The 19,909-nt window shown below is 35.8% G+C and overlaps 2 protein-coding genes across 2 annotated transcripts; both read right to left on the minus strand.

The window, feature by feature from the left end:
* Positions 1-11,862: 11,862 nt before the first annotated feature.
* Positions 11,863-12,991, minus strand: LOC140863535 (uncharacterized). Its single transcript, XM_073267028.1, has 2 exons — positions 12,598-12,991; positions 11,863-12,227 (listed from the first exon to the last, which is right to left on the minus strand). The coding sequence occupies exons 1-2, from the start codon at positions 12,989-12,991 to the stop codon at positions 11,863-11,865; spliced, it is 759 nt and encodes a 252-aa protein (XP_073123129.1).
* Positions 12,992-17,690: 4,699 nt separating this feature from the next.
* Positions 17,691-19,236, minus strand: LOC140875680 (ethylene-responsive transcription factor ERF062). Its single transcript, XM_073279436.1, has 2 exons — positions 18,947-19,236; positions 17,691-18,691 (listed from the first exon to the last, which is right to left on the minus strand). Exons 1-2 carry the CDS (start codon positions 19,121-19,123, stop codon positions 17,918-17,920), a joined length of 951 nt encoding a protein of 316 aa, XP_073135537.1. The 5' UTR covers positions 19,124-19,236; the 3' UTR covers positions 17,691-17,917.
* Between the last annotated feature and the right edge of the window lie 673 nt (positions 19,237-19,909).

Consider the following 19,909-nt stretch of genomic DNA (forward strand, 5'->3'; position numbering starts at 1 on the left):
GCGTAAGTTTAAAAATTTATTTTTATTAATATGGAACGATTTCATAACTGGGTATCAAAACTTTTACGATTAAATTCATACAAGTAAAACAAATAATCACAATTAATGTTTTACCTTAAATCTCGAAACGAGATTATGGACTCCAACAGAATTTAATCTGCTCTTCTTGTAAATCCCGGGAACTGATGGCGTCACGATCAATCACCGGAATAAGGTCCACGAACAGAAAACAGAAACCCTCTGATTGACTGCACTAGAAATCAATCAGAAGTTTTGCGTAGAGAATAAACAGATATGATCTGTTAATTCAGATTGTAATTTTTCATAAAAATCACAAGCCGAATTTTCTCCGAAGGGACAGAGGAATTTTCGAAAATCCTCTTGAAATAATTATGCAGTGTTCGAAATTTTGAAGATTGAATCACATGTAATTTTCGAACCCACTACATGTATTTATAGATAATTTCTAGACTAGGTTAAGTTATAATTGTGTTAGGACTCTAACTCCTTAAAGCCCACAATCCATAACTTAAGCCCAACAAGCCAAGCCCGTTGTTATAGAAATTAATATAAAATTCATCGTAACTCCGATTGATAAACTGATTTCACCAATGTGCTCAGAAACCATTTCTGCATCTTTTAGAGTCAAGATAATTTTTCTGAATCCGAATTCAGTGATTTCCAAAAATGTCCATCCCTATGTCATTTTAGGAAATCTCACTCCCTTTAGTTAAGAAGTCCAACTTCTCTTTCATTAAATTTAACTATCTCTACGGGGTTTTAGTAATCCATTACTTGTGTAACCCTCAATGGTTCAGGAATACAGCTAGCCGTGGGCTCACAACTCCTTGTGAATCGGAACAACAATTTCCGACTTACCCATCGAATCATGGTAAGAGCACCTAGCAACATCGCCCCATGATTCCCTAGGTATTTTTGATAGTGCCTGCAAGAACCAGTAGATTTTGGTTAGCGTACAGTACGGTCCCTTCATCCATATATCCCGATCGAATCAACAACCATTGGTATATCGAGAGTCGTTCGAGATTCGATAACTATGCATTACATCTTGGAAATCAAATAGTGACATCGCATGTGTTACTAGGATAACCAATTAACCTAAAACACATCATGTACTCTGGCCAGAGATTCGTCACACTAATATCTCCTCAGATCGCATAGGATATCCACACTCGCAAGTATGTGGTGAATCCTTGACAACAAAGCATCGACTCCTATATGTGTCGTAACTGTACCCAATCCCGACACCTGATGACCCCAATAGAGTTGGTAAACGAGTCAAAGTACAGTACTAGCATATAGAGTCTCAATGATGTTTCAAGTAATAAGAACTAATGGTGTACAACAAAAACCGTGGACTTTATCCACTCGATAAGTGATAACCACTTGAAAAGTCCGAATAGGGTAGTTCGATCATTCATCATATGAATATCCATTTGCATGCTTTGAACATCTCTATGTTCCATACCAATGAAACGTGGTACTCGGCATCGCAAATGCTAGTCTCAATCTCGAGCGATCCTTATCCTTATTTGCGGACGGCTCAATTGACTAGGAACAGTTTAGAATATACAGTGACTATAAGATGTGTTTCATGATAGTCATCCCCATGTGCTACCACATCTTACATACACTATAGTATATTCAAGGTCTTTATCAAAACAACAATAGTATATCATAATATAACAATATGAAGAAAGATAAAGTCAATGCCATTATAAAAGTGTAAATTATATTAAACAAAAGATTGTTTTACATAGAGTCATAAAAGCCCTTAGCCACAAGTTGGCTAACCGGGTACCCACTCTTTCAATAGTATCATCAGGGACTTCGAGATGAGTTATAACAGGTGCAAATGACTGTCTATTTTGAGACGGAAAAGGAAGTATTTCTAAATTCCGGTGTATTGTGGAATGTCCCAGTCAAGCATTTTGGTTGGAACTTGCCTTAGTCTTGATAGGTGTATAGTGATTGCAAGTAGGTATAACTATCAGGAGGATTGCCATTGCGGCATATGCGTAGCTTCGTAGGCCAATGGTTAAGCAAGGACTTTGTGTCAGGATTGTTAATTGATGATGATTTTCATCGTGACACAGTGATTAAGTTATACCATGAAACGTGGACTGTGAAATGTATTAGACATGATGGTTTGAGTTCCCAGTCTTGCTTGGGGAAACTTGTTATGCTTCAGGAGAGCATGGGAAGAGTGACCAGCCTGGAATTCATGTTAAGCAGTTGCGTTGAAGTATAGATTTGTGTCGATTGAATCCTCTTGAGGAGAGATTCATGAGTTGCTATACCAGGATGGTATTGGGATAGGTATTCTACACCGAGAGTTCTAGAAACTATTTAATGGTTAAACGTAGTCATTGTTTGATGAATATCATGAACCAAATGGGTTTCGACGTAGGCTTTGTCTGTATAATATTTTCCTCGGAATGGTGATCTTTAGCAATCAAGAGTTTGTGATTCTAGTTGCTTGTGGTCAATTGGTACGAGATCAGTGCCCAACAATTATGAGTGTCAGCTTGATGGAAGAATCTTTAGTGATTCTAGTTGAGGTTGGAAAGTGTATCCAGTTTGGGATACATTAGTACCTATTAAGTTCGAATTGTTCCAGTAATGCAGCAAATCTATTTCTGCAGGAACCAGCCTTATGGGTTTGGAGATATTGAAACAGTTCGGTCAGTGCCAACAAACTTGAGGTAGTGTGACAAGAGTCTAGATTATCAAAAGTTATTTCGACCAGTAGTTCCGAATCAGAATTTCCCGTGAATGTGATAATCAGAGGTTGGGATGCATTCTCAGGTATTCCCTAGATTTCGGGACGAAATCTTTTAAGGGGGGAGAATGTAGTAACCCGTATCTGTAATTAATAAAGTAATCATGTTTAGATTAAGTAAAACATGATTAAGGGATTTACAAAGGATCTAAGGAGTTCAAAAATGGATCCAGAACACTCAAAATAGTCGAGAAGTTTTCGAGAGATTGGACGATCCGAACTAGGTTCGGAGGATCCGAACTAGGAATGGAACCAAGATGGTTGGATTGGAAGCTCTGATACGTTTGGACGGTCTGAACTTATATCGAAGGCTCCGATCTTGCATGGCCAGCTGTCTGAGAATAATTCGTCATTGATGACATCACCAAGGAGACTTCGAATGCTCCGAAGGTTGTTCGGAGGCTCCAAACTGGTGTCGGCAGGTGTCTTCTAGAAGCTAGACACGTGGTTGGCTGAGGGAGTTTGGACGGAGGGTTCGGACGCTCCGATCGGGATCAGAGGCTCCCAGATGCAGATCGGATGGTCCGATCATTGTCTATATAAGGGGCAGTCGATTTCATTTCTTTGTGCACCATTTCCTCTTCTCTCTTCTTCTCCTAGCTAGTAATAGATCTTCTAGGCATCCTAAAGGAAATTCGGAAGTAGCGGAGTGATCCGGGCGTCGTAGCGGAGCTGTGCCTAAGATTTGAGGCAGTCGGCATCAGCGGGCTGATGATAGACGCAGGTATAGCTATGGTCTCCTTAAAATTATTTAGGTGTATGCAATAGCTTAGTTAAGGCTTTTAGAGCTCAATTAATGATGCATGGGTAAATTTCATTGTAGGGTATAACTGGAGAGGGATCCCTGGTCATTTCAGGTTCTGGAGATGGATCTATTTCCATTTCTATAATTTGTGACTTGAGGAGCGTCGAGTCTTGCATCAACTTGATAGGACTTGTATGGAGAAGTTTCTATTTGTTGTGTATTAAGATCAAAGATGAGAGACTCAAGCCCTTTGTTTTTTTTTCATTTGATCGGCCTGGCTCTCAGGAATCTTCAATTCAATCAAAGATTTGACAACTTCTTCAACATAAGTTAGAGGTACTTCTAGTAGTGGAATTCCAACTGATATAGATGACATAGAGGCAGTCGAGATAGCAATAGTTGGAGCAGTGGCAAGTGAGATTTCACTAGTGGAAGAGCTTTCTCCTACAGTTGAGATAACATAAATTTCAGGTAAAATCGGTACCTGAGTATAGGTAGTTTCTGGGACAATTGGGGGAAACTTGGATAGTGATGTGACTTGGAAGCATCAACAGTATTTGTTTGTGCTTCTTCTTTTGATTTAGTTTCATCGGAGTCAGAGATACCTTCCTCAATCCCTTTCATCATTACTTCACCTTCATCATTTACAGCTTCAAGACGTTCTCCAATCTTGAGTTTTGGCAGGTTAAGGTCATTTCTCATCAACTAGATAATCATGGAGAAATGATGAGCATTCATTTCCAGTTGAGAAATTACTACAGAGTCATCTTAAGTAGTCCGAGCTGTAGAAACAAAATTCTCATTTTTTCTGCAAATCATCAGTCGAAGGAGTCTTTCTCGGAGTTTTTTAAGAATGAAATTACGTCGGAGTAAAGCCTCTGCCATTGTCTGAGTTTCTGCCCATTTGAGAAGCAAATATTCCAACGTGCCTAGTCGTGTGAGTGGCTTTTCTTCAATAATAATTATTATTTAATAGTGAGAGACATTTTTGTATTCCACCCATTCATCAAAGAGAGTCATTCTCTTTTCCACAGCCCTATCTACCAATGATATAACGAGGTCAATGGTTTGTTTGTATTTCAGAAATTTTTACTGGACTAGCCTTGGCCTTTTCTTTGCCTTTGCCTTTAACTTTAGGCAAGCCAAATTACATAGTGACAATATTCTTTTCAACAATCCTAATTCCTGTCAAATTTGTTCCAGCAGGGATAGGAGAAAATCTGATAGGCTCATTGATATGCTTGATCAATTTGAGATTTTTTGTTGGTATTTTTTTTTTTTGGACTGGTTCAGCACCAATTAGATTTTGGGAATCAATTGCTGCAGCTTTGGTAATTACATCAGCAGTTGCAACAGCCTTCTTTGGTGCCTTTTGCTTAAATAAAACACTGGTGAGAGGGGTGTCCTCTATAATGTCCTCTTCTTCTGATACAATCATAACCAGTTTTCTATTGATTGATCCTTTCTGCTTCTTGATGACCTTTGACTATCCAATCAAGGTTTTGGACTGCGCAGCTTATTTTTCTCCTTCTTCAATTTTAACTTGAAGTATTTCTTCAGTAGTTAAAGTGTTTATATCGATAAAACTTGTGATTAATGCATCATTCATCACTTTGGCATGAGCAAGTGGTTCATCCATAACCATCGTAACATTCAAAATTTTCAACAGATAGCAAATTTGAATATCAAAGCCTTGACACTGGAGCTTCCCTCACACCATCTAAGAAAAAATATGAAACAGAATATCTCACCAGTTGATTTGAATCTTGGAGGCAATTTAAATCATGGCCTGCATTTTCTCCAGAGTAATTTTCTCAAAGGTTCCAGCTTTGGTCAGCACACTCTTGCTACAATGTTGGCTAACCATTTAAATTTCATCTTCAAGTTTATTTTTAGGCCTGGAGCCTTGAATGGGTTTCCAGTGAGAGAGAATTGTTGTGTCCAGATATCCATATTTCCATCGGGCACATCAGAAAGTTTGTGTGCTCCTGTGGTAGGCAATTCGAGAGAGTGTCCAAAAAATTTCTAAAAGATAGGGTAATTTGATCCCAAAATAGTGTTGCATATGCATCCATGTTGTACTGAAGAATTTTTTAAAAACTCAGTGACCACATCAGTTGAGTAGTTGGAGCTATAAGTCAGAAAATGTCGAAGGTCAGATGCCTCAAGCATCTCCAAGATAATGTTGATATTTTCATTCTTCACAGTCTTGATGCTTTCAAAGTCAAAAGACAGAGCATTGGAGTGTAAATCCATTCTAGAGTTTCTGCAAAGAACACGAAGAAATGTAGATAAACATTGCACACTAGCTATTTGATAGAATGCAATAATAGAGAGTAAAAATGCAAGAGAATAAGTGATCGTAAATGAAAAGTTAAAGGTATTTAATATATATATATATATATGATTCAATGGGCCACACAATGACGTGTGCTTGTGTCAGATTTAAAATTTTCAGAATTTCAAATTTTGAAAAAAAAAAAAAAAAAAAAAAAAAAGAGCGCTCACGAGATTTAGACTGCTTAAAAGAAGCGCTTAAGAGTTAAGGCCCAAAATAATCCCTTAATTATAATAATAAAAGGATTTATGACTCAAAATAATCCCTTAATTATAATAATAAAAGGGTTTATGACTGCTAGTTAGATAAAGTTACAACTTTTTCCAAAGATTTCCCTCGACACATGGAAGAGGATAATCTTTGTACTTGATGACATACAAGTTTTATCGGGCAAGTCACAAGTGTCCTTCATTAATTGGTTAAAAAATTATTTTAAGACAAGTTGTTCTGCAGCCCATGTTTCAAGATAAAAAACGTTGTGTATCTGCGTATATTGCAGTCTATGAAGAGAAACATTAGAACCTAGACAATTGGAAGACTGTCCGAATTCCAAATTTTATCTATAAAGAGAAACAAGTATTTAATTTTGAAAACCATACAACTCTAAGATTAAATCAAAGAACACAGAAAAAAAATTAAAGATGAATGGTGCAAGTTCTTCATCGGGAGATTTGGTCGCTGCATTTGACCAGACCATCCTGGAGGGAAGGAAGGCCAGATATGAAGAGATAGTCTTTCGGAAGATGATGCGAATGTGGTTCTAGATCGAGCGGATTTGGAGGTTTAAGTAGGCACCATTTCCCTTGATGTCTCCAACTATCACCAAGAAACTGGTGACAAAAGAAAGGAGATTCAAATGGTTTCAGGGCACCACCAGCTCTGAAAACATCTTTAAGTCTGAGGGTGTCTTGCGCCTGATGCTCTTACGAGATCAAAGGGAGCTCAACAAGATCTGCTCCTCTAATGAATATGCTAGGATATCCATAGGTGGATTTTCAGCCTAGATAAACCTGTGGAAATTAAAATTAGAGAGAGATATCTACTATAAATGTTTAATTTGCCCTTATAATAAAATTTCTTTAAGTTCTACAGTTTATGTTGTGTATTTTAAGCAAAAAAATCATGTTAATCATGCAAAGACATCTTAAGTAAGAAGCGAAAAACATTTAATCATGTATGTAACAAAAAAAAATGTCAAATACAAGGGTAAAGGAATTCCCCCTAAATTTATGCATGTTAAAATATATCAACTAAACCAAGTGTACTTCTGAAAAAGGAAAACTTAGCTTCCGGCAGTGGTTTAGTGAAAATTTCGGTATTTTGGAGATCGGTAGATATGTGTTCCAGTTTGATTTCTTTCTTCATGACATGATCTCTTATGAAATGATGCCTGATATCAATATATTTGGTTCTTGAGTGCAACACTGGATTGTAAGTTATAACAATGACACTAGTGTTGTGACAGAATATACGAGCCTCTTCAGACTGGATCCCATAATCTCTTAATTGTTGTTGAATCCATAAGATTTGAGCACATCAGCTACCAGCTGCTAGGTATTCGGCTTCACTAGTCCAAGTTGCAATAGAAGTTTGTTTTTTGCTAAACCGAGATATGCCTTTCTCCAAGAAATTAGCATGAGCCACTTGTACTCTTTTTTTCAATCCTGCACCCTGCATAGTCTGCATCAGTGTCACCAGTTAGATTAAAACTTGAGTCTTTAGTGTAACACCCGGTATTTTCAGTACGTAAATCCGCATGCATAATTAGAAATTTAATTAATTTAAAATTTTAGATTTATGGGTTAAATAATTATGTGAATTATCTGTGCTTATTTAAATGATTTTTTTAAGTATTTAACCCATAAATAGAGATTTTTCTGATTTATGATATTGTATTATTTTATCGTGTTGACGAGACCGTGGACGGACGAGATGACAACTTTCTACCCAAATTATTTTATGAGTCTTTTAGGAGCCCGAAAATATTATTTTGAGTTTTATTTCCTCAAAATTATCAGTATTTAATTTTATATAATTTTAGGAGTCCATTTTTACCCAAATTAAGCCAAAATAATGACTTTTAATTATCTTTAAAATTCCCTTAATATAATATTTCGGGATTTTTATGTTTATTATGATATCTATTTTTTTTTAAAGCCTAGATATATTTTTATTTATGTCATTATCTTGAAAGTTATTCCCTACCTACCCCAAGGCCCACCCTCACACGCTCAAATCACTTCTCCCTCACCCTAGCCGTCTCCCTCACCTCTCCATTCTTTTCCATCGACAGCAACATCAAGGAGGAAGCCATAGACCTTTATTTTTTGAAGCTTTTTCGAAGGTTTCTCGTCGTAGTCATCCGGAATCGTCTTCATGTTCTTCCCATCTACTTTCTACGATTTAAAGGCATGTTTTTCTTCCGTTTTTAAGCACCATATCAGTATGTATTATGTAGGTGTTGTGTACGTGTTGAAATCCTCAAATATTTTCAGATTTTAAATGGTATCGTTTGATGTTTGCACCTTGTTTATGTGTTTTGTCATCATCTCACGTTTTTTATTTAGCATGGGCATGCATGGCTGCTCAGCCAAGATTCATGGGTGTCCTAGGGTCACTAGACTTGGGCTAGCTGATCGGTTAAGGTTGGAGAAGGGCTGGAACGAAGCAAGTCGAATTCTGTCATGGGTGGCTCGCGCAGGTTCGGTTCGCACAGGTTTTGGGGCTGTGGGAGAATGCTTCGTTCTCCCTCCTCAAGCCATGGTTTAGAGTGAGGTTTAAAGGGTTAGAACCCCCTTGATGTTGGCTAAGATTGAGAAGTGGTTTCACAAAAAAATATGGTCGGAGTAGGGAGAACGATCGAATTTACGGCAGCCGCTCAGGGCTGGGCGCGAGCTGGGGGACAGCCTGTTGCAAGGCTTCGTTCTCCTTCCTCGGACCACGGTTTGGGCTGGTTCTTGGCTTGATGGAAACGTATAGATGTGTGCTAGATCCTAGGTATGGTTCTCCGGCCGGTGGGTGGCCGGAGTAGGGCGGCCGCCGGTGTTCTTTGCAGCTGCTCGCGGCCGAGGGCTGTGCAAGAGGGGGAAACGGGTTTTGGGTTTCAAGGTGGGTCCGAGTCGAGTCATAGGTTCGGGTCGGGGTCAGTAAGTCATGGGTCATGTTAGTTGGGTCCGAGTCCGGGTTAAGTGAGTCGGGCTCGGGTATTTTTATTTTTAAGTTTTAAGTTTAATTAAGGGTTAAATGGGCTTAATTAAATCCCAAAATTTGATTGGGCTCCATTTAATTATTTGGGTTGAATTTAATTGTTATTGGATTTAATTAAATTAAATTAAGTTAGCCCAATAATTTTATGGGCTTGGGAGCCCATGGAAGTTATTGGGCCAGTTTTTGGGCTTTTGGACCCATTGGGCCAGAATAGGTTGTTATTGGGCCAGGAATGCATTAATGGGCTTGAATAATTAAATTGGGCTTAGAAATGTATTTTGGGCTTAAGTTTGTTAATGGGCCAGTCTCAGAGTTAATGGGCCAGAATTTAAGAAAATGGGCTTGAGTGTTAGGGCCAGCAGTTCAGCACATACCATGAGAAATTACATGTGTCCTAAATATATATTTAATTATTTTATGCATGAATATTATTTTAGTATTTATATGTTAGTATAAAAATTAAATTAAATATATATGAAGGACACACATTTTATTTAAGTACATGCATTCATGAAATAATATTATGGCATGATTTAATGTTTAAGGTTGAGCTAGAAAATAATTTTATGTTGGAAGTTGAAGTAGTGTGACAATTTAAGGGGGACCAGTCCCCACATGTTAAGGGCAGTTTACTGTCAATTTAAGGGTAGTTTACTACCAGTAAGAGGTGATTCGTCACCGCCGCGTACGTTGGTTCTAAGAGACTGATCAGCCGAACTTTTAAGTTTAAGGTTACACTACAGATATGACCATGCGATGTTAGAAAATGTTATGCTCAACAATGTTTATGTATGTAATATATGATTATATATAAGATCAAGTTTAAGCAAGATTTTCAGTCATGATTCATGATTTTTAAGCATGCTCATTCATGTATATGTTATGTATTAGTATTCCAGTGATTTAAATTATTTTAAACCCTTGTTATGTTAGCATGTTGGGCCTCTAGGCTCACTACACTTATATAATGTAGGTGAGTACGTAGAGGAAGATGTAGTTCCTACCGGTGGTGAGGGCGTATGAGCGGGCATGCAGTGATCCCCCGTGACCGCCGGCTGAGTCTTTATGGCTATTTTTAAGAATTTTTTTAAAAAAAACTCTATTTCTTTTATGTTTGTCAGTGGTGAATTTTAGTACTATTTTTATTAAATAATTTTTATTGCATGCAAACTTTTAAGTGGATTGTTTGACAGTATTCTATTTAAGTTAGACTCAGTTATTTAAGTAAGAATGTTGCATTTTATTTATGTTATTTTTAAATCTGTTTATTTTGTGCATATATGTATGGACATATATGTACATCTATTTTATTTAGTATTATTTTTAAAAAAAAAATTCGCATATATTATTTTAGAATGTTTGGGTCGTTTCATTTGGGATACCAAAGACCCACATTAACAGTTTTTTTAAATATTTGAGGATACGCTTAGTTGCAATATGATGAGACTGTTTTGGAGCAGCTTGAAATCTGGCACATAGGAAAAATGTAAACATAATGTATGGCCGACTGGTAGTTAAATATAATAACGAGTCTATGAGTCCCCTAAACATGGTGACATCAACTGGTATTCTCCCTTCATCTTTATCTAATTTAATAGATGCGCTCATGGGGGTACTATCAGATGAATAGCTTTCCATGACAAAGTGTTTGATGAGCTCCTTTGTGTATTTGGACTGGTTGATAAATATTACTTTGTCAAGTTGTTTCACCTGCAATCCTAGGAAGAATATCAATTCTTCCATCATACTCAGCTTGAACTTATCCGGCATAAGCTTGGAGAGCCTTTCATATAATTTGGGGTTAGTTGGCTCAAAAATGATGTCATCAACATATATCTGGACAAGAAAGGTATGATCTCCTTTAGTATATTTAAAAAAAAGTTTTATCAACAGTTCCTATCCCAAAATCATGATCAAGAAGGAATTTGATAAGGGTGTCATACCAAGATCTAGGGGCTTGTTTTAAACAATATAAAACTTTTTCCAGTTGAAAAACAAAATGTGGATGAGTTGGATTGACAAAACCTGGTGGTTGCTCAACATATACTTCTTCTTTAAGTAGGCCATTTAGAAAAGTGGACTTGACATTCATTTGATAGACTTTAAAGTCCTTGAAAGCAGCATAGGCAAAAAAATTCTGATGGCTTCCAGTCTTACAGCTGGTGAAAATGATTCACCAAAGTCAATTCCTTATTCATGTTTGTATCCTTGGGCAAAAAGTCGAGTTTTATTCTCCTAACCACCATTCCATTCTCATCTAGTTTGTTTCTGAACACCCATCTAGTGGCTATCACATTTTTCTTGGCAGGTCAAGGAAATAGATGTCATACTTTATTGAGTTCAAACTAGTGAGATCTTCTTGCATTGCATCAATCCAACTTACATCAGCTAGGGCTTCATCGACCTTCTTTGGTTCCAGTTGATAAATGAAATCTCCATGCAAAAACTCATCTAAAGTTTGTCTTCTAGTTCTAAGAGTAGCAGAAGGATCACCTATGACCAACTCAGGTGGATGATCTCGATTCCATCGAAGATTTGGTCCAAGGGAATTTGTATTTTGAACAGGTTCCATAACTAGGATTGCTCATTTTCACCAAGAACTGGGTTAAAAATCTCTTCTTGTGGTAGTTCTTCGACTGGTTTTATCTCAACTGTTGGATTAAAGACATCTTGATGTATTTGTTCTGAACAGTTCTCATCGTCACATTCATCTAAATATTATTTTCCAATATGTGACTTATTCTCTTTTGGTGTTGCACTTATAGAATATTAATCAAACACAACATGAATGGTTTCCTCAACAGTTAGAGATTTCTTATTGAAAACTCTATAAGCTCTGCTAACTGCTGAGTAACCAATAAATATGCCTTCATCATATTTAACATCAAAAGCACTCAAATGATTCTTACCATTGTTATGGATGTAACACTTACATCCAAACACCTTAAAGTAGAAAACATCAGGTTTCTTACCAGTCCAGATCACATACGGAGTTTTGCTGTGTTTCTTATTAATCATAGATCTATTCTGAGTATAACAAGCTTTATTGACTGCTTCTGTCCAAAGTATTTGAGAGACATTAGAATCTGCAATCATGGTTCTAGCTGCTTCTTTGAGAGTTCTGTTCCTCCTTTCTGCAACACCATTTTGTTAAGGAGTCTAGACAGTTGAGAACTCATGTTTAATACCATGATCATCTAGATATGAAGTAAGAGTTTTATTTGTAAACTCAGTACCCCTATCACTCCTGTTTTTATCTATCACAATGGACTTCTCATTTTGCAAACGCTTTAAAATATTGATCAAGTGGATGCTTGTTTGATTTTTGAGGATAAGAAAATAACCCAAGTAAATCTTGAGTAGGCATCCACTATTATGAGAGTGTATCTCATTCCCCTAAGCTCTTTATAGGAATAGGATCAAAAAGATCCATATACAATAGTTCTAAGCATTTGAAAGAGGAGTTACAACCCTTATTTTTTAAAGTAGATCGCACATGCTTACCCAAATGGCGGGTGCTACATATCTTATCTTTCGCAAAATTTCCTTTGGGCAGTCCAGTGACCAATTCATGTTTGCTCAGACTGGAGATGGATTTGAAATTTAGATGATTCAGATGTTTGTGCCACAACCACTGTTTATCATTATGAGCAACAAAACATATAGGGGAAGAAGGTTGATCAACTTTCCAGTTTATTCTATAAGTGTTTTGTTCTCTTAATCCAGTCAACATGATATCACCATTTTTAGATTTTATTGTGCAAGTGTGTTGGTGAAACTCCACAGAGTAACCATTGTCACATAACTGACTAATGCTAATCAAGTTGTAGAACAGATTTTCAAAAAGTATTACATCATTGATGATGATATTATCATGGATAATCTTACCTTTACCCATGCTTCTACCTTTAGAGTTGTCAACAAAAATGATTCTTGGTCCTTTGATTTCGATAACTTAAGTTAGTAAGTCTTTTTTTCTAGTCATATGCCTTGAGCACCAACTGTCTAGGTACCAGGTGGTCTTTTCAACAGTTTTATTCTGGTGTACCTGTCATCAACAATAAGCAAACTTTGGTACCCATATCTTTTTGGGTCCTGAATGGATTAGTCCTAGAACCCACACTTGAATTACCCTAATAGGCCTACTCATGTGTGCATCCAGAAATTTTACATGTTTATCAGCCTTTTGGGTGTCATGCAATGTTCTAGTTTTAACCATATGTTGTGCAGGCCTTTGATTATTACTGTCCAGTCTGTGCCTCTTTTGAACTGGACTGCAGTTAAAGAATTGTCTTTGGTTTCCCCTTTGAATATTTGGTCTGGACTAGACTGGACTGGATCAGTTTATTCCGAGACCAGTTGGAACTTGACCGATTACTCTGACAGTTCCATGAGGTCTTGGCTCCAACCAAGTCCTTCAAGAGGAAATATTTCTTAGGTTCTTCATAGCCCAGTCCTCTATGCTTAGCTTTTTCTCATAAGGTACTCTCTGATATGCATCAATCTCGAGCTTTTCATATTCATATATTGTACTATACCTGACAAAATTTATTTTAGATTTGCCCTTGTCTAGTTACGATTGAGTGATTGTCTCAGCATAATTGCACTCATTTGAGTCAAAACCTAGGCTAGTATTGTCACCTGCCTGTTTTTTTACTCATGCATTTTTCTTAACAAGACAAAAGACATGTTCCAAGAGTTTATAGTTTTAAGCAAATTTTGATTTTCATTCAAAGTGGCTTGGAACATTCGTCTCATATTGTCATTCTCAGTTGCCAACAGATGTAGCTTCACCTTGAGACTATCAAGTTCCTTTTGTTTCATGCAACTTGATTCACTTGACTTATCTTTGAGGTTAGTTTTTTCTGCTTTTACTTCCGAATGACTGAGAAAGCTTCATGTATTCATTTTTGCCAATTCATTATAAAAACGATATATAAGCACGAATACAAAAAAATAAATCTATAAAATCTCTATAGGATTCATGTTTATCAGTTCATACTTTCTTTAGTGGACCTCTTACATAAAGATAAATGTCCATTATTTTGATCATGCACCCTCGAGATATTGCCTTGAGATAGTATGAAAAATTTTCCTATCCAACCACACGTTGATACAATAATTCATAACCATTCTACACTAAAAAAATGACATATCACTTCCATTTTTAGTACAAAATCATCATTTAATATCACTATATAATATTGACGATATCTTTAGTGGGGTAGTGACATAAACTTCACCGGAGATATATGGGTTCGATCTCACATTAAAACGAACCAATCACTGTAATTTTTTTTAAAAAAATATTCGCTACATAATATCCATAACACGTATTCCAAAATCCCCAGAAACAGAATATTGAAACAAAAATTTAACTGCCGAAAGAAACTCATCAAGATGAATATTATCTTAGACTCCTTGTTTGTCACAATATATGGATCGGTATATAGTTAGGGTTGGGTACGGTACGGTACGGTACGGTACGGTATACCGTACCAAACTTTGATACCGTATACCGTACCGTACCGTACCATACCGGTATGAAGAATTTCATATCGGTTATCGAATTTTTGGTATGCCGAATTTTCGGTATGGAGAATTTTTATATCAAATATCGTACCGAAAATTAAAAAAAATTTGGTATACCGAGTTTTTTTCGGTATACCGTGAAAAATTTAAAAAATATAATAAATTCGATATATTCGGTATACCGAAATAAAAAAATTTATATACCGTTACCGATACCAAAAATTTCGGTATCATACCGTACCGAAATTTTCGGTATCACCGATTTTTCGGTATATTCGGTAAATTTTTCGGTACGGTATGATGATATTTTCAGCATTTCGGTATTTTTTCCCAGCCCTATATATAGTATAGATAAGAATACAAAAGTCAATTCTAAATTACCACGGAAATTTAGTTAGGAGTAAGGCTTAATCTGATTAGTTTTTAATAATTCCAATCTTATCACAAACCAAATGAAATAAAAATCATCTTTGGTGGGTTTTTCCTTTAAAAAAAGTCTTTGATAAAAAGGCATGATATGTGACGATGTTGAAAAAATACGAGATTTTGACTTATTAAAATTAATTTTTAATTAAAATGTCAATGGATGCCAAGTCAAAAATAATAACTATAATGGCCTGATCAGGACCAGTAGGTACCGTGGACCAAAGGGGATGCCTTTGCTTTTAATAAGGTCAACATGTATCTTTAATTGGATTATAAGTTTGATGCCTAAAATAATTTTATATAATGTTTTGATAATAATATTTTAAGAGATTACTCGAGAAAATTAAGATTAGAACTAGTTCTTAAATCAACCTTTTATTTCAATTTCGCATCTTTTAATATCTTGAAATTAATTGAGAATATTTCTCTTCACATAAAAAACTAATGTGATATGATCTCGCATGTAAATTTTGTAAGACATTTTACTTAATTGAGTCATTCATGATAAAATATTACTGTTATGTCAAAATTATTACTATTTATGCAAAAATATTAATTTTTAAGAGTAGGTTTCTTTTGAGACGGATCTTTATCCATGAGAGATGTCAATTCTAACCATTTTTATAATAAAAAGTAATAATTTTAGCATAAAAAATACACAAAAATTCTTGTGAGACGGTCTCACGGATAAATTTATGAGACGGATCTCTTAACTGGGGTCACCCATGATAATGTATAACTTTTTACGCAAAAAAAAATAAAACTCTTTATTATAAATATGGGTGGGTTTGATATGTCTCACGAACCATCACAAAAAGTATAAATATTTATTATAAATATAGGTGGGTTTGACTCGTCTCACGGATAAAGATGCATGAGACCGTCTCATAAGAGACCAACTCAAAAAAATAATATTTTTTTATGAGTGACTCAATTAAGAGCTCTGTCTCACGAAATGGATATGTGAGAGTTTTTGTGTACTTTTTATTGTAAATATAGGTTGAGTTGATCTGTTTGAGTGATAAAGATCTGTGGGACCGTTTCATAAGAAACATACTCCTTTATTAATTAGATAGCATATATACATATATATATACATATATATATATACAAAAATGATCCCCTGCACCCTAGGGTGCAGGAAATTTGTGACCGACCACTAAAACTCGATACTGGGTTTTAGTATTTTTTTATTTTTTTGCACCACTAAAACTCACTACCGGGTTTTAATGGTCTCTCACAGATTAGGTGCAGGGGATCAAAATTTTATATATACTAGTGATCCTAAAGCACGCGTTGCGTGCTTTTACAGTATTTTTTTAATAAAATCTTTTTCTTATTTTTGGTTTGGGAGAAAAGAACGTTCGTTGGAAAACATGTGAGAGAAACGTGGGAAGAAATTAGAATTATGAAAGTTGTCAAAATGTTATTTTGCCCTTTGCCTTAAAAAAAAACTGTGCAGAGAAATCTCAATGAACAGGGATAAAATGGAGAAGAAAACTGGTGTCATCTTGACACACCAAAAGTAATTATTAAAGGGTGCTCAAGTTTTATATAATAGTATATATATATATATATATATATAGTTTTGCTATGCTGTCCACCTCCGGTGCCCACCTCCATGCCCAGCTATGAGGTGTCAATCATTCAATGGATGAGATGAATCATATACAAATGGTTCATCCAATGGATGAGTGTCACCTCATAGGTGGGCATGGAAGTGGGCACCGAAGGTGGGCAGGCAGCACAGCAAAACTATATATATATATATATATAATTTTAAAATTAGTCTTGTAAGACCTAGCATTTGTTATTTTACTGGAACATGTATATAGTAGTAATACAACTCAAATATTTAAAAAAATAATGTAATACGTTTTGATTGCTCTTTGAATAGAAGCAATTATTAAACCGTACAGAACCAACTGAATGGATCATGAAATAGTTATAAGGGAAAAGGAATTTCTATATATAAGGGGAAGGAATTTCATGACTTCTAAATAAATTTGTAATCAATATAAAATTACAAATTTCATACTTGAAGATGACTTGCAAGCTACCAAGTACTAAGACAAGCTGTTTTCCTCTATTTTGAAAATTCGCCGGGTTTTTCGATCGTTATCAATTATCTAGTCATATCACTCGGGCAAAATCGATTGAATATGCTAGGATTAATGTGTAATAAGCTAAAGGGAAAATTGCTTTTTTGGTCCTGTATGTTTGTCACTTTGCGATTTTGGTCCTTTATATTTACAGATTGCAGTTTTAGTCCGCTATCTTTATTTTTTTGGCAATTTTAGTCCTTTTTCCGATGTGGCGCTGACGTGGCACCAATTCAATGCTGATGTGGAGCTGACGTGTACAGTGCCACGTCAGCATTTTCGAAGAAAAAGGACCGAAATTGCCAAAAATCGAAACATACAGGACTAAAACTGAAATGTGAAAACATAAAGGACCAAAATCGCAAAGTGACAAACATACAGGACTAAATTTGCAATTTTCCCTAAGCTAAAAGACCAAACTTTAAATATCGATTAGTAGACAAAATCTATCTAGATCAACTTAATTATACAACAAGCTTTAATTTGTGATTTTTGTTAATTTGTAACCATATGAAATTTTCTTTATGTAACTTTAACTTCGAAATTAAATCCTGCATCAACTTTAATTTGGATTTCTTTTTTCTCATTCGGGGTAAACTTAACAACTAAAAAACAACTACACGCATGTGAAAAATCAAGAATCAAACAAAATAACCCACAAAAAGAAACATAAAGTACAAGTAGATGACATCTTTTAAATTTGTGTTTTTATGAAGAAAACCCTTGTGTGATTAACCCTAAATAATTTTTCTCGACTTCTTAAGTTATGAATCCGAGACCGAAAGTGCATCCCAAATCATGTCCATATCCAAAGATGGCATTTTGCTCAATTGAACTGGATCAAGATGATCAGATGCAATACCTTCTGAATTTTTCTTGATCTCCATCACTTCTGATGATCCTAATTTGTTCTTCTCTGAATCTAATTTCTTGGACGCAGATTTCTGGCTCATGATCCTTTTTGAAACCGGCATCCCTTTCGAGATAGCTTGTAACTTGGCTTCAAGAAGTGCTGCTGTATGATTGTTCATCGAATTCTCCTTGATTTTCTGCTTCAAATCTGGGAAATTCAGGTGCCCATAATCACCTCTGAGAATGTATGAAGCTGTATCGTAAGCGAAAGCCGCCTCTTCCGCTGTATCAAAAGTTCCTAACCAAACCCTCGTTCGGTTTCGTGGTAACCTGATCTCTGCAACCCATTTTCCCCAGTGCCTCTGTCTCACGCCCCTGAAAACTTTCCCTGATGACAAACTAGATTTCTGCTGGACTTTTCGACCCGGAAATTTCGTCCGTTTGGTCATGTTAAGCCAGTGGTCATGATGATCACTTGCACACTTTGAAGAGTAGTTTTCTTGATTCTGATAGATTTTCAGCCACTCGGGGCATGAATCAAGATGGTTTTGATCGAGTTGAGTCGTGGAAAATATAGGGTTGAGCTCGGAGAACGATTTGGATTCCCGTCTTCGGCCGAAGCTGATTGATTCTTCTGCCCCGTTTAGGGAGGATGGATCTTGGAGATATAAGCCTAGATTTGTGAACTTCGAGTTGACAGATGAAGATGATACAAAAGGTTCAGAAACTTTGGTTAAATTTGAAGATGTAAAGGATTCAAGAAAGTTTTGAGGAGCATAAGTACTCCCTTCATGATCACACACTGATGATAATGAATCTTGATTGAGAGGATTGATGAATCCATGAAACAAATAATGTGCATGAAATCGATTATCGTGAACAATACTTTCTTTAGAGAAATCTAATATTTGATCAGTAGTCGGAATAGTATCAGAAAAAACCTCGTTTTCAGGCGAATCACAAGTTTCCGGACTCGAAAACAACTCGATTTTGGTACCGCCATGGCTTAAATTGGTCTCGTTTGGATCACAAAAAACGTCGTCGTCCCGGCTCGCAAATGGTCTCCATCCTTCTGAACGAGACGATGATCCCTTCGGCCTCGAGAAGAAGGGATCCATTTTTTCCTGAAAATCTTTTTGTTTTCAAGAATGTTTGTGAGAGAAACAAATTAAAGTGACAGAAATGATACAAAATGGGGACAACATGATATATTTATAGTAAATGCCTTGTTCTAGTCTAGATCATGTATTTGTGTCAATAAAGAGCTAGCTGAAATTTCAATTAAATAATGTGATATTCGCTTTCGTTTTCCAACATATATTCGTGCTCTCCATTTTCTATAATGTTGTGTTGACAAACCAATCCATGCTTCACAAGTGTCCCCTTGTGTTTCCTGGCCTCAATGACACGCATACTTTTATAATATTTCTAATACATTATCTTACTTGTTTAAATTAAACATTTGTATGAGTGATACCTAATTTTCCTTAATTTGATGAAATCTAAATTATGAAATTAAATTATATATTGCCTTCATATATGCAATATTAATTAATAATATTAAAGAGCGTAAAATAATTAATTTATTTTTAACTTGTTGAATATCTCGTGGACATCGCAAGATGTATGAATAATATCAAATTATACAATTTTAATGATAATTGATGTGATCCTGATCGAGGTAATTAAGAGGTCAAATAAAAGAATGTATATTTACGTGCTATCATGCTTCTCAATCTGACTAAAGTTCAAGATCTTGCAATTGATCATGGGAAGCAATGCAAAAACCAATAATTATATTGGGGTGGATGTATTTGAAATCAATCTCTCAAATCCTTCCTCAAATCATATTCGTCTATCCAAACGTAACCTAGTACGACATTTACGATTTTTGATCGCTGCAG

Source organism: Henckelia pumila, chromosome 1 (assembly GCF_033568475.1).
Source record: "Henckelia pumila isolate YLH828 chromosome 1, ASM3356847v2, whole genome shotgun sequence".
Lineage (NCBI taxonomy): Eukaryota > Viridiplantae > Streptophyta > Magnoliopsida > Lamiales > Gesneriaceae > Henckelia > Henckelia pumila.